The sequence below is a fragment of the Aythya fuligula genome, chromosome Z, assembly GCF_009819795.1.
Source record: "Aythya fuligula isolate bAytFul2 chromosome Z, bAytFul2.pri, whole genome shotgun sequence".
Lineage (NCBI taxonomy): Eukaryota > Metazoa > Chordata > Aves > Anseriformes > Anatidae > Aythya > Aythya fuligula.
The window spans coordinates 69,637,357-69,662,391 of record NC_045593.1 but is presented as its reverse complement, the minus strand read 5'-3'; the positions used below and the strand labels follow the sequence as shown (position 1 = coordinate 69,662,391).

The 25,035-nt window shown below is 48.7% G+C and overlaps 1 protein-coding gene across 3 annotated transcripts in view; it reads right to left on the bottom strand.

Moving 5' to 3' along the window:
* Nucleotides 1-25,035, bottom strand: part of CORO2A (coronin 2A) — a 46,010-nt gene that overhangs the window by 6,531 nt on the left and 14,444 nt on the right. The window contains exons 1-6 of one of the 3 annotated variants that reach the window (XM_032206278.1): nt 20,397-20,450; nt 10,731-10,931; nt 6,337-6,453; nt 2,405-2,554; nt 1,679-1,858; nt 723-839 (exon numbers count right to left, since the gene is read on the bottom strand). In XM_032206278.1, coding sequence (XP_032062169.1) covers nt 723-839; nt 1,679-1,858; nt 2,405-2,554; nt 6,337-6,453; nt 10,731-10,931 — 765 coding nt within the window. In that variant the 5' untranslated portion in view covers nt 20,397-20,450. Of the gene's footprint in view, nt 1-722; nt 840-1,678; nt 1,859-2,404; nt 2,555-6,336; nt 6,454-10,730; nt 10,932-18,383; nt 18,390-20,396; nt 20,451-25,035 lie in introns of those variants that run through there. The other 2 variants (XM_032206277.1, XM_032206276.1) reach the window with 2 other exon arrangements.

The window sequence follows — 25,035 nt, the reverse complement described above, 5'->3', positions numbered from 1 at the left end:
TACAAAGAAGCCACGTCCAAACACAATCAAATGGAAAATCAGAGACTTGGTCTACCAGCTTCGTCTGGTACAAAGGGTGACACTGAGAGAAAGAGGCAGAAGGCTGTGCTGCAAAGTAGCTGGTGCAGAGGACAAAGTGATATGGCAAACAGAGGAAAAGCATCTCACTGGGGGGCAGAGGAGAGTTTCATGAGGCTTGCAACCATCATAATAGAGAAGCATGTCTTGGAATTGACAAGTGTCACCTCAATACTCTAATGTAAGGAGTCATTGGAAATAAAATATAAAAAATAAAACATAAAACAACAACATATTTTCCTTCCTTGAGGTCTTTTTTGGAGTATGTTTGCCTAGAATTCATTTATCTTCCAGTACCAGTAACAATTTTGCCGGTAAGAGCACTAAGAGCTACTTTTAACTGGGAACTACAGGAACCATCCAAAGGTCCCTTGAATTTTTTATTATTTTTTTTCTGCAGTAGGCACAGCATTATCCTTGCTCTGGTGGATTTCTATGTGCAAAGCTTTGAGAGCTTCTTCAAAATTTATGCTCAGTTAATAGCATCATAACAATAGAACTTATCACCCATTAAGAACTTGACAGTCACTTTTGAATTGCTGTTATAAACCAATTCTTGGGTATTTGGCAGGTGCAAAAGTTAAAGTGACAGCAAAAGAAAGAAAAATGAAGATTCTATGGTAACAATTGATGGTTCAACTCACTTGATCCCACAGTGCAATTTGCCTATTATTCCACCGAGATGTTCCAGTAGAGAGCAGCTTTTTCATGTTTCCAAGGAACAAGACTTTATTGACTCTGTGAGACTTGTAGCTGGCTTCCTAGGAAGAGAAAACACACTGCAAGAGTAAGAGACAGCCTCTTCCCTTCCTCCATTAAAAAAATGGAAGAAGAAATCACATCAAGGCAAGAAACCACCTTCCCCTGCCCATGAAGCTGATCTGGGCTGGCTAAGGCACATCAGGCCATCTTTGTGCAGCTACATTTCACGTTACATGACACTTCTAGCCCCAGAAGCCATGCAAGGCCAAGAACGAAAGCACCTCCCAACAAAACATTTAGCCCAGAACTTCCACGTGGGGAAGTCAGTCACACCTGAAACATCTCCCCAGCCTGGCTGAAACTACAGTGAGCAGGATTTCAAAGCCATCTGAGAGAGGCAGCCTAAATTCTTCAAGCCCACACCCAAAAACCCAGTCAATTCACAAGAGGGTAATCCCTATTAGTGGTACTGTTGACCTTTCTGTGTACACAAATACACAAATGTGTGCACATACCTCCAAAAGGCAGTCAGCATCACCTTACCAAGAAATGCAAAGTACAGACAAATGTACACTTGCATCCACCTGGCCACCTGATCTCTACTGGTCACCCTAAGGAATCCCACAGCAGTACCCCTAGAGGACTGCAGGAGGGAACTATGAAAGCAGTGCACTTCAGGAAGGGTTTTAGGGAGAGAAGAGCTTGTTAGCAATATGCAGAGAACCTGTTGTCAACAGCAGCAATTCTTTCATGAAAAGTAAAAGACAATTCTACTCTCTGATGTCTCAGACAACACTGGGCACAGATCTGTCTTCTCTAATGGCAGTGAGTCTACCCAGAAGAGGAAACAATCCACGGGTGAGATCAGCTGGACCACAAACCACTGAATACCACCTACCTGTAGGACTGTTCCTGAACGAGGTTCTATGACACGGATCTTTCTGTCCCGGCAGGCTGTGGCAAGGAGGCTACCATCTGTGTTGAATGACATGGAGAGTATCACATCCTTGTGAGCGTCGAGGGTCTTCACTGGGTTCGAGATGACAGCCTCCCTCGTGTCAATGTTCCAGATCATTATCTGGGCAAAAGAACAAAAAAAATAATAATAATAATAAAAAAAAATCAGACATTTGCTGCCTAACAAAGTGGGGACTTTGTGTACCCTCTTTATTTCTTCCTTTCTTCTCCACATGTGTACATCTTACTATCATGAGCTGCAATTCTCCAGTATTTGAAATAATCCCTGGTACTTAGATAAGTATATCAGGGACATAGTGTCTGTTCAGAATCTCTGATATTCTCGTTTCCTTTAGGATCACATTTTATACAGAAAAATGACTAACATCATGGCAGATATAGGCATTAGCACAAGAATGAAGCCAAAGGTCATCTATGGCATTTGATATTGCCACGGAAAAGAAGAGCAGACTGAAGTTCATCAGAAGACTGGAAAATTACCCAGGCTTTTTGAAACCCGTGACAATGAACTCCTGCCTGTTGGGTTGCTCAGGGATTTTCTCCTCAGGAAGGCTTCTGAAGTCTTTATCATTAACTTACAGCTTGAAATGAAAACAAATCCAAACCCTAAGTCCCAAGGGGAGGGCTTCAAAGAAAACAGACCCACCTTGTAGTCATAGCCGGAACTGAAGAGGATGTTTTCGGCAGTGGGATGCCACTCAATGAGGCCCACCCTTCGAGCATGCCCAAGAAGTTCCTTCTTCGGATTGGTGATGTTTCTTGTTAGCAAGTGCTTGGGGATGTCCCAGATCTTAACCTGGATGGCAGAGGATGGGTCTTTGTGAGATTAGTGTGTAGGGTGCTGACTCAGAATTTAACAGTAATTATTGTTGTTGGCCACGCTGTTAGAGCACTTATGAAGAACTGCTCCCAAGGGGAAGAAGTATGCCACAGATCTTACAGACACCAAACCACAGCACCTGCAGTTTTCTACCTTGCCTTCTACCAAACTTTGAGCAGGAATACGCAAATCTGAGATAGACTTCAGCAAAGAGTCCCAGAAAATATTATAGCAGTGGCTGATGCAAGCAGCCATCCACTCAGTGCTACCTGGTAGAAGAACTGACAGTGCCCCTGGTCAGATAATATCTATAGTACTATTTGTCCCCTGAAAACTGCACAAATGCTAAATATTTTGCAAACAGCACAGTCAAAGGACACAGAAGCCCACTCAGGTGGCCACAGGGTGGATGTCCTGAGCAGCCTGGGCAGTATAACACAAGGGGAGTTTGCTGTCTCATGACAGGGCTACTGGATTCATCTGGATTCATCTGGAAGGTGCTGCATAAAGACAAGAATAAATTCTGTCCTCTTGATATAGAAGGAGACAACAGAGGTGGCCTGCAAAAGCAGCTGAACCTGTGCAGGTAAAAGGAAAGAGTCTTTCCCACACTGATCTTAGAAGCACAAGCCTTTAGGATGACAACAGATTAACCCCTTGGCTCAAGGAAAGTGATTCTACTTCTGGGAAATTCTCTAGGACTTAACCTGAAGCCAGATAGAAATGCTCTTTGAATGAGAAAGCTTGTGGAAATTAGCCATGGCTGCCTGAGTCTCCCAGTGCTTGGCTGATGAGAATCACAATATTCTACACCAAAGAAGGAGAGGCACAAATTCAGGGACCTGCTAGGAAGGATCACAAGCACCCTCCTTCTCACCAGTGCTTATCTCATTAAAGAATCAAGTCCCTCAGAAACGTTAGGACTGTGGGGTCCTGTAGCCTCTAATGAACTTCCACAGCAGGAAGAGGAAGCATCACACCCTACGGTTTCAACAGCTATAATCACTAAATGAATGGGGCTGAGAGAGGAGAAAAGAGGGAAATGGTGTGTGTTCACACTATGAAGAACTGCCTAGAACAAACCATGCATGTTTGGTGGTAAGACCCTGACTGGAGTTTCAGGGTTCATGAAATAGCAGCAATTCTCATTCCTTAGTGGGCAGGAGAAGCAGGTCTTGGAGCAAGAACTGCCAAGGCCAAGCATGAGCAACCTAGCTCACCAGCAGTCTGCTCCACGGCATCTTGAAGGAAACCTGACAAAGCAAAGTTAAGGACACAGAGTTGACTCTCCAACCACAGGAGTTCTCTTCATCAGGATGATCTTCATCAGGAGATCTTCATCAGGATGAATTCATACATGCCTGATGATTTGCCAGAAGGAACAGAAGGGGCAGGAGGATGAGCTTGGTTCCTGCTCTAAGCTCAAACTCTTGGTCCCAGGCCACTTTTCTTAGCCCCAGTCCAAGGCAGCAGTAGGACCTGGGAAGGGCACTGGACATTTACAGACTGTCCATCCCCTCCCATGCCCTCGAGTACCACTCTGCATGCTTCAGCTGTAGACCACAAAATTTAGTTGTGTTATCACAATGGCACGCTCCAGAAAGGCTGGCTAATGACCAAGAAACCTTTTAGGAACACGGGTGGTGGGAAATGTTCATCATCTTCACACAAGCTTGTGGCCCACCTCAACATTTTCAGGGAAAACCAGTGCAGTAGGAGCAATCAGACACATCCTCACACACAAGCCAGAGCAGTGCCTCATGCTGATGCTGAAAAATGGCAGGGAGCACCAGGCCTTAAACAACAGAGAGAAAAGAAGGGTTTGGCTCAAATGTCCAGCCCAATGGAAGTGGTGGGCATCCACCTAAACCCTAAAACTTCGCATACTTATCGGGTCAGGACAGAGAAGGTGTTGCTGCAGTGGTGTCCCAATAGCTATCCAGTCTGAGCTCTGCAGGACAGGACAGGACAGGACAGGACAGGTAAGACAGATGTTAACGGCGTGAAATGAGTCCTGGTAGACAAGAGAAGAAATAAGACCTGGCAGCATGCCCTGGCAGCAACGAAAGCTAGCAACATCGTGGTCTGGAAAAACAGGAAGAGAGCTCCTAGATCAAGGGAAATGATTTTTCACTTTACTCAGCAATCTTTAAACAACCACTGGAGTGCTGCACCCACTTTTGCATGTCCTAGCACAAGAAAGTTACTGATAAACTTCAGTGAGTCCAGTGGAAACCACCAGGATGTTCAGGAGGCTGCAGCACTTGTCCTGTGAGGAGGGGAGATGGGCTTGCTCAGCTTGGAGAAGACATCTTGAGAAGAACCTGATAAAAGCCCTTGGTACTAACAAGATAACGGAGAAAATAGAGCCATGCTTGCTACTGAAGTGCAGAGTAGGATGATTGGATACGGTGGCCATTAACTACACTGGGAAGATTCTAGCTGCGTATAAGAAAAAACAGAAACAGGTTGCCTGAAAAGGTGGTAAAGTTTGCATCCTTGCAGGTTTTCAAGACTCAGCTCCACAGACTAAAGCTCCCAAGCTCCCTTTAACCCTGAATGATTCTGTAATTGTGTTATTTGAATATATTCTGCAACTGCAGCAGGAAGCTTTGAAGCTTGTGCTCATTTCTCATCTGAGACTTAAAAGAGAGGTCATGGTGGTGCGTTCCTGCCACAAGTCCTTTCTGAGACAGCATGAACACCTGGCATTCCAGTTGGAAGATAAAATATAACCTCCCCCCCAGGCAGCCCAGAAATTGAAAAACATTGTCAAAAAAGATACAAAGATCCTAAAAAAAAAAAAGCAAAGAAAAGTCACTAAGCGGGAAGGAAAATTCAAAGATCATATATTTCCAACTCAAGAGAGGTTTCCGACAGAGCTGAAATGGCAGAAGATAAACCACCAAGTCAGGGCTGGAGGAAATGGCAAAGGGAACCTCCCTGATTCTGTGTGGCAAAGGGCAAATATACCCAGTGGGAGAAAATACACATGGGATCTCTGAGAAAGACCATAGTAGCTAGATGTTCTTACTGTCATAAGAGCCAACACCGCACTTTTGATAAGCCACAGAAAGCAATTTTCCAGTGGGCAGATATAGGCTAGACTGTCCCTTACACAAATGAATTGCATTTTCCAGTTCCTAATAACCAGACTGCACCTACGCTGAGCTAAACTGTGTGACTGCATCTTACTTACGTCAATCTCAGCCCAACTGGCATAAAACATAAACCTGACTTAAGAATTTGATATCTTTTTATAGGTTTGTATTAGCATTACCCTTTGCATCCCTGGAGTCTTTCTCTGTGTTCAGTTGGAAAATACTCATTTTGTTGATGCCATGGCTGGAATAAAGTATGACACAGACTCCTTAACTACCCCATAGCTGATCCAGCATGGCTTTACAGAGTAACTCAGAGAGAAACAAGTTCAAACTTGCTGTGTGGAGAAATGATCTGAAACAGCTGTCACAGATTACATTGCGTTGAAAGTTTTATTTTGTAGTAAAGGAGGAGTTTCACAGTGATTAACCTTGAACCAATTTTACATTTGCTTCTTTCTCACGCAAACAAACCTCTAAAGATGGAAGCCCCCACACAAACAGATCTTCTTCCTATCACGATTTTGATATATCTGTCCTTGAAGATTACATGCATTTTCACATCTCATCCCTGGGCCTCTTGGTTCTTTTCCTATTGCTTTCCCCCAAAAGCACATTAGCCAGGCAATAACATCGAGTATAAGCTGGGAAACTTACAGTGGCATCTTCTGAACACGAGGCTATTACAAAGTCATTGAATGGGTTCCACTTGATGTCCAGAACGTTTCCTTTGTGCCCACATATTCTGGGATAATGTGGGTCGAGCTTCCCTGTCTGGAAAAAAATAGAAAAATATGTATATATATCATGAAACCTAAGGTGAGCCATGGAATTACAGGATACTTTCAAGTAAGACCCATCCAGCTCCACCAAGAAACCTCTTTCTGATTGTTATGCTCCAAATGCCCTGGGTGGTCTCCTTCTGTTGGGAATGGGGTTTTGCTGTCCCTGCAAGGCAAATCCTGATGATATCAGAGACAGGAAGGTATCGTGGTGTTGTGCAGGGCTTCACAGCGCTACTGAGAAATCTGTACACATACAGCAGAGGTTACATAAGCTATTATTTGATTCAGACACCAGAATAAAACTTAGAGTGGGAAAACTTAGGAATCAATTGAATCTTCCAGATTTCTTAAAGATCTGGGGGGGAGAGAAAATCTCTTATCTGTTCCTTGAGAATAAATTTCTGTTAAGCAGGAAAAGTGGTTTTGCTGATCATTTTTAGCCTCTTCAACTAGCTTTTATTTTATTTTATTTTATTATTTTATTTTATTTATTTTATTTTATTATTTTATTTTATTTTATTTTATTTATTTTTTAAGCAACAACACAAATTACAAACCCAGTTTTTCCTTCAACAAGCTATGCGTTTCTCTCTGATGGCTTTCAAATCCAGCCATTCACCGCATTAAATCAGATTCAGGACTCTCCCAGAATAAGCCACATTTGGGCAGCATACTCACTGCTGTCGTGCACGAAGCAGCACACTGAGTGCTTGTGCCGAAAGGGGGCTGTGTTGCATCAGGATAAACCCACGCTGCAGACAGCCTCTGCTACAGTCATGTCAATTTGTCTACTACGTGATAGAGAGGGTGCTGGGGATTTGATTAACATCAGAGCAACACTTGCTCCTTCCTGTCAGAAGCAGGAGGAGCAGGAGGTGCTCCAGGAATGCAGACTTCTGTGCGAGAGCAGAGGTCGGTCTCCTGAGGAGGCAGACAGGGCTGCAAGCCGGTCGTGCCTACCTGCCCACTTTTATCTCAGCTGGAAGAATCACAGAGTGGTTTGGGCTGGAAGGAAGCTTAAAGCCCACCCAGTCCTAGCCCCCTGCCATGGGCAGGGACACCTCCCACCAGCCCAGGCTGCCCAAAGCCCCATCCAGCCTGGCCTTGAGCACCTCCAGGGATGGGGCACCCACAGCTCCTCTGGGCAGCCTGTGCCAGGGCCTCACCACCCTCTGAGTGAGGGATTTCTTCCACATCATAAATCAAAATGAATGCAACTGCATGCCCTTCTGGAAAGCAGACACTGCTGTGGGTGTGCTCCCCACACCTCTCTGGAGGTGGCCTTGAGAGTGTGTGGTGGAGGGGCATCAGTGCTGACCCTAATCTGGATGTGGCTACCATGTTATTTGCCACGTCCCAGCCTCAAACTCCTGCCGAATGGCCGTTTTTTGGTGTAGAACAGGACACAGCGTGCAACCACTCTGGCTTCACAAGAAAGTTTGTCTCATCGACTGGGACTAACCTGCTTCAAACTGAACACCCAGCAGGCTTTGAAATGTAAAAGACCGCTTTTTTAGACTCCACTTTAAAACAAATCAGTTTTATGACAGCAACAATACAAAGTGACTTGGGAAGGCAGCAGAAAAGAGATAAAAGGCCTTTAATAAGAGCTCCCCCACCCACAGTGTCCTTTTGCGGGCTTCAGGGCTTGGTTTCAAGCTCACAACTCAGAGGGCTGGGCAGCCAGCTCCACAGGGATCCCTTGATCCCTATGGGAGCTCCGTCTCCTCCCAAAGCTGGCTGCCTGTCTGCTCCGTCTGGGAGGCTCCCAGGCCACCCGGCCAAACTGCCACCATGCCATGCCGAGCCCCATCCTGAAGCTTCTCCTACTCTTCACCTACCCCCCTGCAACCCACCCATCCTGTCTCTCAGGACTTTGTTTGCATCCTGCTACCTCTTTGTCTCAGGTCTGGTCATGGGAGAAGGCAAAAGGAAGGCATGTGTGTCCCTGGACTCGTGAGATTTACAAAGGCACTCGCCCTGTGCCAGGCCCCAGACAGCCCCTGTGCCCACAGCTGCTTTCCTGTTGAGATGGAAAGCTGTTCCACCCAGCCAGCTTCAGCGAGGACCTGACTGATCTTCATCAGGATCTAAGCGATATGTTCTGCAACAGAAGACTGTTTTCCAAGCGGTGGCAAGAGTTCAGCTAATTCCTCTTCAGGTAGTAGGCAATGTGTTTCTAGGCCAGCTGGATGGGGTATCTGTGGCTAAGAGCTCTTTCTTTTGTTAAGCCCTGCTGCTCTCCACCCCTGCCTTACTGCCAAGCTCTGAGAAAGTGAGGAAGAATGGTGCAGGAGGCAAGAAGTGGGATTTCTTCAAGGGACGAGAGAGCTCAGCTTCCATGACTCAGCAGGAGAGAAGAAAAGAGACACCATTAAACCAGAGACAAGAGCTGCAAATCCAGCCAAAAAAAAAAAAAAAAAAAAAAAAGATTGGCTACCAGTCATGAGAGGGCAATTCAATGCCAGACACAAGCCTCCAGACCAGGCTGCCTTCATCTCCCTGGCAGCCAGGGGCACAAGCCAAGAGCCCGGAGTGCTGCGGGTCACCGCCGCTGTAGGAGCTGGCAGCCACAAATACCACCACTGGGAGCACAAGCCAAAAGCTGCTGCTCTTCACCAGGTGGCACCAGCTCAGAAGCACAGCTTGAAAAAAAAAAAGTAACCGGTACCACAGCCCCCAGGCTCAGAGAACCCCCTTCTGTGGGTGGCCGAGGCCACTCTCCCCCACAGCTTGTGTCAGAAACAGGTATTGGGAGAGCAGCTGGAAGACGCACAACACATACAGGTCCGTAACTCTGTCCTGTTTTGAACCCCTTAATTCTTCCAGGCTCATCAGCATCCAGGGCTGTGAGCTCCACGGTTGAACTGCAAAAGTGTCCACCCATGCCTGCTGCCATTCTGATTGCTGCTGTCCCTCCCCTTCACTACACAAATCGGGAATTCTCCCTACACTTCTTCCCCCACCCCGTTCACAGTTTGATGTGTCTCACTCGTTTGTCCTTTTTCCCAGGACTAATGGAGGCCTAACCTTCAAAGTCTCAAGTCCTCAAATGAAAGTAATTTCACATTTTCATTGACATACTTTAATTATCCTTCTCTAGTTATCTCTTCTAGTCCTGCTGTGCCTTTCACTTCTGCAGGCAGTCTTTCAGACCTGGGTGGAGCATTGAAGCAGGTGTTAAGAATAGAGGGACTGCTACTAAAGATGAGCTAAGTTGAGAAGAGGTGTCAAGACAGAAGAATTAATAGTAAGCCGTGCAAGCATCTTGAGCTCTTTTTGCCAACACTTTGAGAGCTGGGTCCCACCCCACGTCCCACAGTCCCAGCTGCCTGCTCAGAGATGCAGGTCTGTGATAAAGACAAGTTCTTCAGCCCCAACAGATCGTGGTCGAGGGGGCAGAAGTGACTCAGTCAAGAAAAACAGGGTAGTGGTTAATTTTAGGACTGTCTCTGAACAGCACCAGCAGTTAATGAGTTGAATAAACAAAGTCTAGAAGAGCCGGGAACTGCACTAGGCTCTTCAAGCACACCCAGTGCACTTTCATCCTTAGCAAATATATATTGAAAAAGTGGCATTACAATAACACCATCAATTAACTTTTAATTAAAGGCTGAACTTTTGCCTTTCATCTGTTCTGCCCTGATTCCAGGGAGCCCATAATCTCATACCGAAGTTAATCCACATTAGTGCATGCCTAATTCTTCTGCAGCAATAAATGCCAGACAGCCAGCTTCTCCCTCTCATCAGATCTCCAAGTCATCAGAACCCACAAACATGGGATTTGTTTCCGAAAGGGAAGTTTTTCCAGCATCAGTGTTTGAAGCTAAAGAGCTTCATTGTCTCGTAACTGTGTCTCCATTCTTTCACAAAGGAGAAGGTAGTTAGAGCAAAATACACCATGCTCTGCTCCGGTGGCAGATGAAGCCAAGGCACTAAAGCACCTTTCAGTTCTTACCTTTCGTATCTACTAATTGCTTTTTGATTTGCAGTCTTTCCTGGGAGACAAACATCTGAACAGCACAGCTCCCGTTGATTACACAAGACTTGCAACCAGGGTACAAAAGGAAGGAAGGTGTCGAGAACCTGCGAGCAGCCACCTAGGACGCACAGGTACCCACGTGCCAGGCAATCTGGAGCCCCTTCCGTGCATTTTGCAACGCCGGGAGCAGCACTGGCTGAATATGCCCTGTGGGATCGACCTCCCCGAAGAGCCTGGTCCCCCCACCAGCACCATGAAGGCCATCCCGCCCCGGCGGAGCTCACCTGGTGGATGGGGATGACAAGGAAGGCCCCTCCGCCCGCGCACTCGGTCACCACCGCCACGAAGTGCGGGTTGACGGCGCAGAAGTGGTTGTCGTGGACGCTGTGGGTGATGGGCACGCAGTCGTAGCACTTGTCCTTGCTGGCGGCCTTGCCGTACACGTGGCGGAACTTGGAGCTGCGGTACTGCGGGTGCCACGACATCTGTAGGGGCGGAGAGACAGCGGGACGTGAGATGGAGGGGACCCCCCCCAGGACGCGTTTTTCCCCTTTGGCGTGACCCCTCGCTCCTCTCTGTGGGCGAGAGGAGAGAAAAGAGATCTCTCCCCAGCCCCAGGCTGTCCCTACACCGCTGGGGCAGGGCCAGGCAGCAGCAGGTTGAAGGGGAGATGACCCCAGGTAGTACAGCACCCAGGAAGCAGGGGAGATAAAACATCCCAGGCGAGGAAAGCCTGAGAGAGAGATGGGGAGTGAACGAGCCAGTCTGGATGCATACTTCATTTAGCCCTCAGGTGGTTTGGGACCAAGAAGGAGTCGAAATTTTGCTTGCATGAAGGGAAGAAAATCAGTTTGACAGATCACAGGAATGGTGGCAGGCACCTGTTGGTTTCCCTCCCCACTGACAATGACATCCTGCGCGCCCGGTGTGTAGCCGCACCACAGGCAGCACTCCGAATGGTGTTTAAACGAGATGCACAAAGCACGGTCAGCACAAGAATCCCTTCCCACAGAGAGCACTGAAGCTCTATGAAGCTGGCACGACTGATTTTAAATAGGAAGCTGGCGGTGTTGGTCAGCAAAGAGCAATTCTGGCTGTTAACTCACGCTCTTTCCACGAGACCCAGGCAGCGGAGGGGGCAGTGATAAGCTCCTGCTGCCCAGAGAAAAGGAAACCCAGGTCTGGCAAGCAAGTTACAGGTGAAAGAGAGCCCCACGCAATCAACTGGGAATGTGGGCGAAGGCTGGGGCAGGGCTTGGTTTTGCCCATTTTCGGTCTGTTTAACATGCATTTGGCAAACAGCTTAACCAGTGGTGCTGGATCGGTGATACTACAGTTTGAGAGGGAGCCCAGCCAAGCAGCTTTTGAGTTACACCAAGACTAAGACTGCTTGCCCACGTGGGTGAGTGTCTGCAGGAAAGAAAGCACTCAGTGCCAGGAGGGCAGATGCATCATCACCAGTCCGCACCGCTTGACAAGCAGGGGCCCAAGCAATCCTATACCAAAGTGTCCTTGCACCTGGAACAATATTGCAAACTGACACTCAGCTTCCTCACAGGAACCACGTTAAACGCTGTGAGCCTGTACTGCTCGATCCTGGGCAGTCAAACTGGAGCTTCACAGGACCCTGTGAGCCTGCATCCCATGTTACACAGGAATATTTGATCTGTGAATCGCGCTAGGACACCAGTTCTGTCCCGTTCTCTGCCTCCTCCCCGTCCACTGGCACAGCTCACAGCCAACCCAACCCCACCTTGGCCAAATACTCACACCTGGGGAAAAAAAAAAAAAAAAAAATCAGTCCTGGTAGATCGTAGTTAGCTTTTACAGTCCTTTTTGTTCCCTACCTGAAACCTGGCATGTTCTACCTGTATTAAACCTGCATTAGTCTGTATTCATAGCTGATTAAATTTCTTGTGCAGAAAACATGAGGTGCAAAGGATCTGGCACAGTGAGGGCTACCTTCACCCCCCCCCAAAAAAAAAAAAAACACAAAGAAATGCAAATTACTTAAAAAAATAAAGCAGTGATCCTGGGAAACTAATCTTGGGAGAAGGGATGTTCACAGGTAAAAAGACAGCTGATCTAGCATTAAAAAATAAAAATAAAAAAAATCTAGCAACTGTCAAGATCCTTGAACAGCCCTAGAGAGGGAATGTTTTCAAACACCTTCACATTCATTACAGGTCTAGTGGTTTGGTTTACTCACACTGAGAAAAAAAATCAAGAGGTTTTCTGTACATAGCAGGTCCCTCTTACAGCAGGAACATTAGCTTTCCAAAGGGAAATTAACTGCCACGCTCCAGGGAACTTCTAGCTAAACTGCTCTTCAGGTGGAAGCAAGTTTGTGGTCTGGAGGTACGAGGCTCCTCAGCAGCAATGATCTCAACTCAGAAAAGAGTCACCAAGCACAGACAGACATTCGTGGTTGGGCCGTCATTCCGACAGAGAGCAGGAACACACGGCAAGGTACAGAGATCCTGCGCAGACTGCCTGTAAGGTTTTGATGGCAAATGACGAACAAAGTAAACAAGAGGAGCTAAATGCTCAAGTTTGGACTGTGCCTTGGGAACAATTGCCCAGGTTTGGAAACAAAAGCCCTTTGCTATTTCAGTTTGTAGAACTAAGGCTCTGCTGCCACTGGAGTGGGCTTCATAGGACCTCCAAATCTTCCAGAGACAGAAAGGCAAGATATGGCTGGGAATACCAGAAAATTGACAAAGATGGTCCTAGAGGAATAGTGACCCTCTCAACACTATTGCAGCCACAGCAGAAAGCTCAGCATTAAAAGAAAAGTATGGGGAAAAACAGCCTGAATCAGTGCAGCATCAGTAGGCTGGAACGATGGAAGAAGTTGATCCCAAATTAAGCAAATATATGGACGTTAGGAAAAATTTCTCTGGGAAGAGTGTGGAGGAGAGCTCTGCAACAGGTTGCTCAAGTGGTGATGGAAGTCTCCACCTTTGGAGATAATCCTTTCACATCTTCGTTATAAAAAACAATGTCCTTCTTTATCTAATGTGGGTAATAGTTCTGTTCTGAGCAGGTGGATGGACTGGAGAAAAGCAAGGACCACCAAACCAAGCCGAAACCACACAGCTTGCAGCAGAGATCTCTATTCACAGTTCTAGGATTCATATAAGCAAGAGTCAAAATAAGGATCAAATGATGATCCTTGGATGAAATTCAGGCAAACAGGTGAAAACAAAATGCAGAAAACATGAGTGTGCTGCCAAGTGCCTCTTCAAGAATGGGAAAGTGCCCGAACAGAAATGTTTCAGCATCCAGCCACAAAAGCCACCACCTATTGGTCTGCCTGCAACTTTACCAGAAGAGAGAGACAGATCTGTGATCAGCATGAATCTTTGCATGTAAAATCCCGAAACGTATTACTTAAGGAGTGACGTGCTCCCAGCAGCAGGAGATGTAGATGATGCATTTGCAGACCAAGGGCAGGCAGTGAAATTCCATGATGCAGAAAATGTATACCCCATGGCTGGTGAGACAATTCAACGTTCACGGAGACTCTCAAAGCTCAGCTGGTTGTTATACACGCCGCAACACCAGAGTGCTACACAATCCATCCTTTTGGGTAGCACTTAAAACTGCAGACAAGGCAATGAACGTATGTCTAAGCTCCCTAAATGCAAAGGGAGAAGCAAGGACTCCAGTTAACCCCTAGTGTGCAATCCCCTATGAGGAAAACCAAGAGCACGGCATGGTGCCACATAACTATACTGACACCCTGCAGTTAAAAACTGAAAAACCTCACACCTTCACTAATGAAAATAAGCAGGGTTAGAGAAAATAAGCAGGGTTTTTGAGAGAATGAACAGTCTCTGAAGCATGGGACACTGAAGAACCTTATAAAGGGACCTGGTCTGCCATGAGTGCTCCTCAGCAGACACACGGGAAGGAGCTGTAGCACAACAAAGCTCTGGATGCTCTGCACAATGCTCTCCATGTCAATAACGCTGTCTACAAGCTAAAGCAGAGCTCCAGAATCACCCACAGGGCCTCACGTTACTGTAGAAATGGGGTGACATCCAAGAGGTACTGCCCAGGAAGGAGTCAATGTGGGAAAGGTATGCCAGAAATAAATAAACAGCCAGAGTGAAAATGAACTTGGTGGGAAGCTGAAAACATTATTGTGCGTTGTTGGCTTGAGATTATTCTGGTGCCAAGAGACTGTAAAATTAATCGTGGACTGGTCAAAACTCACGCCATAGGTTCCCCTGTACCTGAGCAGCCTGTTCAAGGTGTGACCATCAAAGACCCCAGGTCACAGTGAATAAAGCCAGGCCTGGCTTTACTCTGCAATGAGGCTCACTGACTCTGCAAGGTTCATTTTACATGGCTGTAAGACACGCTGACAGCACTGATCCTGAGAAGAAAAAAAAAAAAAAAAGAAAAAAAAAAGGAGCTGAAAATGTTCTAGGAAGGATGAAGGACGATTGGAGCTACCACCAGGAGAGCTGCACCTTGTTGCTCAAACCGCTCCTTTGCATCCACACAAGGCAGCACACAGAGATAGTCCGAGAGGGTTGGTTGGTGCAGCACCTGGAAAGGGTCTCACTCCAGCGCTGGAAAGTCCCTGTGTGACCCAGAAGAAATCCTCAGAGGGCATCTCCAGGGGCGCTCGCAGAATAACAGGGGATTAGAGACAGAAGTGACAGCCTCCGTGCTCATCGGGGTACAGGCCTGTGTACAGAAATGGCCCCGAACCCTGGCAAAGCCCAAGGCCACATCCCAGCCCCTGTGAGTACAGCCTGTCCTACGGGGACAAGACGTAGTTCCTCAGCAGGAGACAATCTCCCAGATTCATGAGAACAGCAGGGCTGTGGGACCAGCTATGGGAGCAGCTGGCAGACCTCAGCTATCATGGTGCTTACAAGAAGATCCTTGCAGAGAGGTCAGCATTCCTCGAAAACTCAATTCTTTGAATTCTCTCCTGTCTTGGGTGATCCCTACAGCAAAGCAGCCCCCACTTTCCCCATGCTCTCTGCGAGTCTGTCGATGGCACAAAGCTGGGAAGCAGCTGATAAAATAGGTGCTTGTTCTGGCATCCAGAGGGACCTGGGCAGGTTGGAGAAACAGGACGACAGGAACCTCGTGAAGTTCAACAGGAGAAAAAGACACGTCCTGCAGCTGGGGGAGAACAGCCCCAGGCACCCAGCGGGCTGGGTGCCACCCAGAAACACAGGACATTCCCTCTTTAAGCATTTCTTCGCTGTGCAGGTGCCTGAGCACTGGCACAGGTTCCCCAAAGAGGCTGAGGAGCCTCCCTCCTTGGAGATCTGTAAAACCTGCCCAGACACAGTCCTGGGCAACCAGCTCTCCTGTTCTGATCAGGGGGTTGGACCAGCAGACCTCCAGGAGTCCTTTCCTACAGCAAATATTCCATGATTGTAGGGTCCCCGCGTGTGCTGTCCCTTCCTGAAAATGCCCCTGGCAGCACACCAAGGTGCACACATATGGCGTGGACTTTCAGCCCCATAAACCCAAAGTTTGTCTTGCAGCCTCAGCTCCTCCAGCAGGGAGTGGTGACAGCACATTTCTTCCCCATTTCAGGGAAACTGCTGCTTGGAGGGGGCATCATTTTCACAGCAGAGTCAAACAGCAGCTGGTGAAGGGGATGGGAGAAAATGGGGGGAAATACACCAACATTTTGTCAGCACACTAGGCCTTCTTATTGGAAAAAATTGCACCTCCCCCTAAAAATAAATGGAAAAAAAAAAAAAAAAAAGCATTTTAAAGATCTCCATAATTAAATTAATTGTAGCTCCTGACTGTGTGACAGGAGCACCAAAAGTCCCATTCTAACCTGGGCTCCGAGACCACTGCCTCCTTCATTTTCTTAACGGAGGAGGGATCTCATGATCATGACTCAACTTCAGAAAAGCTTCGTAAATCTGCCCTTGGGGCCTGGTTCCTCCTTGGCTGCGGAATGTCCTGAGTCACTTCTGTGACACCGTGCCCATGGGCAGCACATCCCTAACTTGAGAAGCAGCTGGAGCTGGGGGCTAGGTCCTCCCATCTGAGCAAGGACCTAGACCTGGGACCTTGTGGATGTCCTCCTGTCTCTTCCAAGAAGGAAGCATTAAGGAGATTTTTTTCTGAAGCTCCCTGAAGGTACTGGAGTAGGCTACAGAGATCTCTGCTCACTAGGATGCAGCAGGCAATCAGCACAAGCCTCTCAAGGCCGAGCAATGTTTCCTTCATGGCTTTTGCCAGTTAAGCTGTGCAGCCCTACCACTGGAAGCACTACCACCTCATTAAAAAATACACAGCGCTCTAAATAAAACAGTAAAATACATCCATTTGCTTCACAGCTCCGTGCTGCTGGCATAAACAGGGGAAGCAGCTCCTCTGCCTCTACTAGAAGGACAACGCAACCGCAAGAGACACAGCGAGGACATGCAAGTAGTTTTAAAAGATTCCCTGAGGGCCCTCACAACAGGCATTTCTGGGCTCTGCGCTGAACAGCAGGGACCAGTTTGAGATGAAGATCTGATCACGTGAAGAACCCTAACTACAGAGCAGAGCTTCCCTGCGGGGGTGAGAAGATCCTCATCTCTTCTCCGAGGTCTGGAATACAGCAGAAGGAGGCAGAGAAAGTGGGGTCATAGCTGCAATTTCTCCCATCTGCGGAGAGCAAAGGTCTTGTTAGAAAACATCCTGACTGTGACAGCTTTCTCTGCTCCAGCCCCTTGCAAGCAAGGCAGCACTGGCCCAGCACGACGGCGACCAGCAGGTCAGCAGAGAAACCTCTGGACATGTCCTGTGCAGGCTTCAGTGCCAAACGGGGTGTGCACCTGGCCCTGCTGTTTCTGGGTATACACAGGTTGAGTCACGGATGCAGCGAGCACAGTCACCAGCAGCTCATGCAGGACCTGGAATTGATCAGTACATCTGCTGATTTGCAAAACCTTTGGTTCATTTTTTAATTATTTTGTTGTTGTTGTTGTTAAAGACACAGCCATATTGTCCTTGGCTTTCTTGGGTCTGGTATGTTAAGAGGAAGCAGTGAAGCAGAAGTGATTCTCAGCCCGGTGCTCAGAGTGGGTAGACTCATTTTCCAGTTGATAAATTGCTCAGAAAACCATCGGGGTACTTTGATATCCTCAAACACAGCTTCCTCAGCCCTTCTGACCTTGCCAGACATGAATGTGGAAACGCTTGCCTGACCTCTGAAGAACTGACAGGGACACCTCCCACCAGACCAGGCTGCCCAAAGGCCTTGAGCACCTCCAGGGATGGGGCACCCACAGCAAGAGAAGCTGCCCTGGAAGCACCATCACGGGCTGATCCCAACAATTTTCCCCCATTTTTATGTGGGGGAAAGGCTGAGCAAACCTGGCATTTACTCCTTGAGGTGCTCTCTGTGTATTTTCTTCCAACCCAGGCAGGTTCCAGGCTCTGCATTGCTCAGCTCAGCTCGTGTTTCCCATCAGACACCAGGCAAAGATGTGAGCACTGAGCACTGTGCTGAGAACAGGCGCCAGATGACTCAAGGATAACTCAGCCCAGTGTGTTGGGGACCAGAAATCACAGCCGTGTGGCCTGCTAAGGAACCCGAAAAGCTCCAGGGTGGAGATGAGGGATGGAAGCCATGATAACAGGCTTCAAATACCGAAAAAGTTGCTACAAGGAGCGTTCAAATCACCTGCTTCCACGGTCCAGGGGAGACAGTTAAAAGGCCTGTGCTTTAGCCATACCAGAGCAGCCTCCAATTAGGCAGCACTAATCTCTGACAGCCACAGCAGTGGCAAAGGGAAATCCCCACCGCAGGCGTTTCCCAGGCAAAGTCGGCTGAAATCGAGCAAAGACCACAGAGCCACAGCTGGCCCTGATTTATACAGGAGGCAGAGCAACCAAGTAATGCTGCCCTCGCATGTGCAGCAAGCCTCCGACGTCCGGAGCGTGGCAGAGCTGACCTGCACCACCAGCACCTGCACCACCCCTCAGCAGGGCACCCCCCGGCACCTGCATTTCTTACAATTGCAGGACTTAACCTCCACGTCAGGAACTGCAAAAGCCAGAAGTTTAACGTGAGCTTGTTTGTTTGACGTAGGATTTGAGCCTGAGACGGTTCTCTGCCGCCCTCAGGAAAACAAGCCCCACTTCCTTGAGGTTAACCTTGACAGCTGCGCGGGAAGGACTGCAAAATGGACGTGTAGAGGGAAAACACCATCCGGGTATGGAGCTGGAGGAGGTGGTGAGAGAAGCAGGTCTGAGACAATCAGACCTTCAGAAGCAGAGATCACAAAGCGTCGTGGAAAAGGAAAGGAAGAAACAGAGGCACAGCAGCAAAGTGGCACAGAACGGCACACAGAGAACTCACATGAGATGAGCAAGTCCAGAGGGCACAAGAGACTTCTCCTTTTGCTTGGACCACCTGGAGTTCCTTCAGAGAATTTTTCACCCCAAATCTTTCACGTTAACTAGGCTAGAGACCGCCTCTGAGGTCCCGCTGGCTGAGAGACAAATGGCCGAGAGAAGTTTTTCGGGGCAGTTTGGCTCCAAGCTGCCCCAAAAAGCCTTGAAGCCCCCGGGCACAAAAAATGTTTCGGAGCAGCTTGGCACAGGAACTCCCTCTGGGCCCTGCGGGTGCTTTCCAGGGCCTCCAGGCACAAAAAAGGCTTTTCCTGAACGGGGTGAGACACACGTCTGGGAAAAGGGTGTTGCTGCCGATAACCAGATGTTATCTCAGGTCTGCCTGCCCGGGCTCAGAGCGCTGTGTGGTTGCCATGAGAAGGCACACAGACTTTGTTTTATTACCACCATCAAAACCACACTGGCTTTTTGAGCTCTTCCTCCCTCCGGCCCCAAAATGCCCACTTCTACATGCACCAGCCCCTTCTCGGAGATGCTCACACTCCTCAGCACACCTCGCGCCCGGGCTGACAGCCCTCCAGGCTGCTCTGCAAAAGGTGGACGGCGCACCCCCCTTGTCAAATAGCTGTTTTGTTGAGCTGCAGGGTACAAATGCACACCAGTGGTGTCTGAGGTACGTGAATTAATGGCTGTGTTTCCTCCACACTCCCCAGCTGCACCTCAACACGCCCCCCCTTCCCTTCAGACCTGCGCTCTGCACGGTCTGTGTTGCTCTCTGGCGTGAAAGCTGCCCTGGCACCAGGAGGCACCGGCTGAAATCCTGCCAGACCCCTGAGGACCTCACCCCACGGCACCCCTGGGGAGAGCGTAGGATGTGACAACCTTCCAAAACACTTTTAAGTGTGGTTTCCTTTTGTTCCTTGGCAGGTTTCCAAGCTCTGCCTTTACCTCGGCATCCTCTCTGAAAAGCATCGCATGTCCAGGCAATCCAGCCTGATGAATTGGATGTTCTTCCAGAGAATTTACAGTTCTGCATGATTTTTTTAAAGGTCCTAATCTCTTGAAAGTTAGAAATAATTTGAACAGCAGAAAGACCATCAGAAAAAAAAAAAATACCTTTCATTCCTTCTCTTGCACAGAGGCTCAAAAAGAGATAAAGTGGGGAGAAATTAGGAAGTGCAAATGCTGATAAGGAGGCCTTGGAAAGCTACTATGAATATTTCAGTTTGCAGCACCATGGAAACTTTTCATTTCCCTTTTCATCTTCTCCTTTGGAATGCTTAACTTGTATTGCACAGGCAATCTCTTTTCCCTTTCAACCTCATCATTTCTAGGGAATGTTTCTATGGTTAAAAAAAAAAAAAAAAAAAAAAAAAAAACAAACACCACTTTGGGCAGCCTTGCTAGCCTCCTGAGAGCACAGTTCACAAGTATCCAAGGAGAGTGCCTCCAGAGAATCAAACTTCCGACTGCATGCAAATAAGCAGACTGAAGCTGGCACGAGGTGTTTTGACTAAAAGGCTCCAGAGAAAACACACACACACTTCTCATCCATAAAGTGAAATTTGTACATATCCTGGAATTAAAAAACAAACAGAGCAAAAACCACTGACCTTCCCCAAATCTGCCCGGGTCCTTGTTTTCCCTCCTACAGCCTTCAGCTCAGTTTCATTCCATTTACCTTCATCCTCTCCTGCCAAATCCTCTCCCCTCCCTTTCCCGTCCGTTTCTTCCCCATAGCTGATCCTTTCAAAATCCACCCCTCCTCATCCAAAAAATGAGTAAATGAGTAACCTAACTGCTGCCAAAAGACACGAGGAGTCAGTCTGGGAGACTCAAAAAAGCGCCCTTCAACAGCCTTGCCTCTGCCAAGGGCAATTAGCTAATGGCAATCCTTTAGCGCTTGGATGACAAGATCAGGATGTGCCTAAAGTCAGCTTCATCGCTGCACACCCAGCTGGCCACGGGCAGCGGGAGAGACACGGCCATTCCGAGTACTCCAGGGACTGCAGAAGGGCAGCAGTTAAATACGTGCCCTTAAATAAAGCAATTAATGTATCGTGAAATATTGCTGGGTTTCTGCCTGAGCTACAGGCTACAGGCACCGTAAATTTCATGGCCCGGCTCCGCGCAGAGAGGGCTGCAAAGAGCTCCACAACAGCACCCGGCTCTGCCCCAGCCCCACAGCAGGCTCCTGCTGGAGCTGAAAGATGCCTGCTACCCGCTCCCAAACCAGGTTTGTGCAGTCTTCACACAGGTCTTGGCTCCCAGGCCACCAGCAAGACTCGCGCCGAAGCACATTTCGAGGAGATGCTCGGTCTGACCGAACGAGCTGACCACGTGCCCGCCCCCGCAAGCTGAACTGGGACAGTTTCTGCAAAGGCAAAGCATCGGATCGTTATGTTTGCTCTGAGTAATGCTATCAGTGCTTCTCCCACAGGGCAAAGATCCCTGCTGAGCGCTGGCAGAGCAGCACAGGGGCTGCAATATGCCCGGCCCCTGCAGGAGGGCAGGAGCATTGGGAGTGACAGACGCTGGAGGAACTTCTCGCCTCCCGACAGCTTCAAAACTTCCAGCCTCACACTGCTCCGCATGCTCTTCTCACCCCGTCTTCTGGCCTTCAGCAGAGAAAAGGCTGTCGGCTGCAGCTCTGGTGGGAGCAGAGCGATCACAGAACAGGCAATCAGCGAGAAAGGTGGCTGCTCACTCTGGTCTGGGGTGCCAATTTCTAGCCGCATGCAAATAGCGCTGGGTTTCAGTTTCCCATCCCTCACGTCCTTGCTTGCCACCAGCTCTCAGGACAATGGAAATGGCTCCAGTAGGAGCAGCAGTGTGCGAACGTGTCCCTCTTGTTAAGCTGAGGCACGGTTCTCTGCCAAAAGCACACGCTGTTTCCCGGAGGGTTTTGGAAGACGGGGCAGAATCCTTCACGCAAGCACAGATCAGGTTCAGGCATGAGCAGACAGCCCCTCGGAGCACGAGCTGGTCCTGCATCCTTTGCCCTGCCCAGCGCAAACATTGCTCTCAGGGGATTTCACCAGAGCAGCCAGCTCCTCACACCTCGCCCCCTCCCCTGCCTCCTGCCCCAATTCTGTAAGAAGCAGGGGACAAAACACCATCAAGCAGCCACCCTGCTCGCAGCAAGGCCGTCCCCAGGGACAGACGAGGGTGGCTGCGGCCTCCTGCAGCACAGCCCGAGAACAGGCAGAGCAGGGAGCACTGCCAGAGCCACCCACCTCCAGCCCCGAGGGACGAGGGACATGGGACGCCTCGCCAGCAGCCTGGGGACAGCCTCCTGGGTTGTGCTTGTAAGCTGCTTAATGAAAGGGTCACTAATGATAGAGGTGTGCTCGTAAACACCATGTCCCGCAGGCCGCCAGGCAGATGGAGAGGCTGTCCCTGCTCTGCAGGCTGCAAGGAAACTGGAGGAGACCCCTGAAAATACCAGGGAAGTGTAAAAACAGGCGGAGGCTTTGCCAAGGCACTCCTTTGCCCCATCGATTTGTGACCATCCTGCTCACACCCCACCAGCTACTCTTGCTTCCCCATGGTGAAGGTCTCTGCACACACAAGGATGCAGGTGCCATGGTAGATCTCCAGCACTTCAGCTCCCCCCTTGGAGAAAATGCAAACCTTTTATTTCGCCCAGGGAAAGACAGAAATCCCAACCATTCGCTGCAACTCTGTTTTCGCTCAGAAAGTAGATCCAAGCACAAGCAATGAGTTTTTGCAAAGGAGTGGTAAGCGAGGCAGATAAAACAGTAAAGTTCATGCAGGTTGCATGGAAATATTCAAAAACACTGCACTGGGAACAAGGGAGTTTGAAACTGTAGTCAAGTCAATAAAATATAAAGGATAATACAAAAATATATTTCAGTATATAAGGAATAATGTCTAAAAAAAACCTACTGAATTCTTTCTCAAGCACAACTAAAGCAGGACTTTCAGGGATCACCTTCTCCAGGTTCAAGAACAGTCTGTCCCCGAATGAAGCAAAACGCAGGAGAAGAAGCAAAGGCCTGCATGCATGAACAAGAAAATCCTCAAAAAAAAATACACAATATCAGCCAAAAAAAAAAAAAGGATACACACAGAAAGTGGAAGCAGGAACAAGCAACCTGGGAGGAACAGAGAGACAATGTCCAGACATGCAGGGCTGGGCTTATGAAAGCCAAAAGCCCACTTGGAGCTGAATTTGGTGAGGAACATGAAGGGCAGCAAGGAAAATGTCTACAGGTATGTCATCAGCAAAAGCCCAGCAAGCCCACGGCCCCTGGGACTGAGGAGTATGTCAGGAGCAAGGAAGACTTATCCTCAGTGGAGAAGGATCAGGTTGAGGAACAATTAAACAGACTGGACATGCATGAGGGCCTGAAGGGATGCACCCACGGGAACTGAGGGAACTGGCCCACGTTGATCGAGACCAGCACTGGTTTTCTCAGAAGGTCGTGGCTATCCCAGGATGTCCCTGAGGGCTGCAAGAGAGCAAATGTCACTCGTCTTCAGAAAGGGCAAAAAGGATCCAGGGGGTCACGGGCCCTTCAGCCTGACTTCAGGCGGTCGGACAGCAAGAGAAAGTTTTTAACTGCGAGGGCTGTCAAACAGTCAAACAGGTTGCCAGGAGAGGCCGTGGAGTCTGCATCCCAGCCTGAAAACTCAGACCATGTCCTGAGCAACCTGCTGTAGGTAGTCTTGGTTTGAACCAGGCGGTCTCCTGAGGTGCCGCCACCCTCAGCCATACCACGACGCTTTGAGACCTGCATGGGGACATCTAGGGAGAGAGGGAGAGTGTCCTGAGGAAGCACAGTGAAAACAGACCAGAATTTTCTCTGTGTGCTCACCGTGAAGATGGGAGAAGCTCCCGTCGCAGAACACTGCCCAAAAGGGACTCATCAGGCAGGCCACCCTTGAGGGGAAGGAAAACGAGCTGCAATGACTCGCCCAGCTGACTGCAAGCAGCAAAAATAGCCGAGCAGCAGTGTGCTGCCTCTCCCTTAAATCCAACTTTATGAGGCGAGCAGGAAAGCAGTGTTAGAAGGTTCTCTGGGAAGGCTGGGAGGAGGAAAACGAGGGCAAATGAATAAAAAATGGAACAAAGCTGGCAGACACACAGGAAGAAGTCAGATAGAGGGAGAGTCAGCGCAAGTTTTGTAGATCCTAGCCAGGTCTCACACACCAGAATCCCCCTGGTACGGCGTGCTCGGTTTTCCAGTACTCAGCACAGCTCCTCACAGAAGCGTGAGGTTAGCAAGAAGGTCCTTAAATGGTTGCGATTTGAGAAAAGTGGGAAATTTCTACTTTTTGAGTGCTGCAGGCTTGAGATCTAAATAGACTCTCACCACCCTCTTTACACGCCCACGTGTCTCCCAGGAAGGATAAATTCGTGGAAGAGAGGCAGATCTTCACGGGTCTTGGGAGGCCATCTTTTCCCTATTCCTCTCATTCATTTCTTTACATGCTTACCCAAAGATCTTCGTCTAAAATCCTCCAGTGACAGACAGGGCACCACCTTCCTACGAGTCTCACCCAGCTCTCGGTTGCCCTTACCCTTACAGAGCTTTTCCCTGCTTTCAAAACCGAATCTCCTTTCGTGCAATCATGTCCCCTCCTTCTTATCCTATTCAGCCAGATCACAGGAAGAAGGCTGCTCCCTTCTCCATTCAGCAAGCTTTCCTACGCAGCTGATGCACAGCTTTTCAGTCTTCTTCAGCACCTGGAACTGGCATATTTCTGCTTCACAAGCATGGACAAACAGGTGCATCCCTTATAATTTATCAGATCCTGTCCTGTTCTTAATTATAGGTTTCTTGCTGCAGCGTGCCGCTGGGTTGTGGGACGAACTGCAGCCCCTGGATGCTTTTCTGCAGGACTGCTCCAGGTCTGCCTGTGCTGTGTCACCCAAAGACCAGGGCCTGTCACTGCTGAACTGCATCCTGTTTCTCCTATGCCATGCCTGCAGCTCATCAAGGCAATTTCAAGCCAGAGCCCTGCCTTCTGCAAGCTTCCTGCTCCTCCTGGTTCCTGTTTATTGTTTTTTCCTTCGTCCTAATTGATAGCTAAAATACCAAAGAGCCTCGGATGTCAGGGAGAACCCTGCAAAACTTTTCTCGATAAATTCTCACATTTTGATAATTGTGTGGTCACATAAAGCTTCCTGGATGGTTCCCTCGCCAGGTATACCTGCACCTTACTGCAGACAGGTGCATCCAGTGCGTGCTCCTTCACGTTGATTGAGTGGGGCAGCACTGAGCG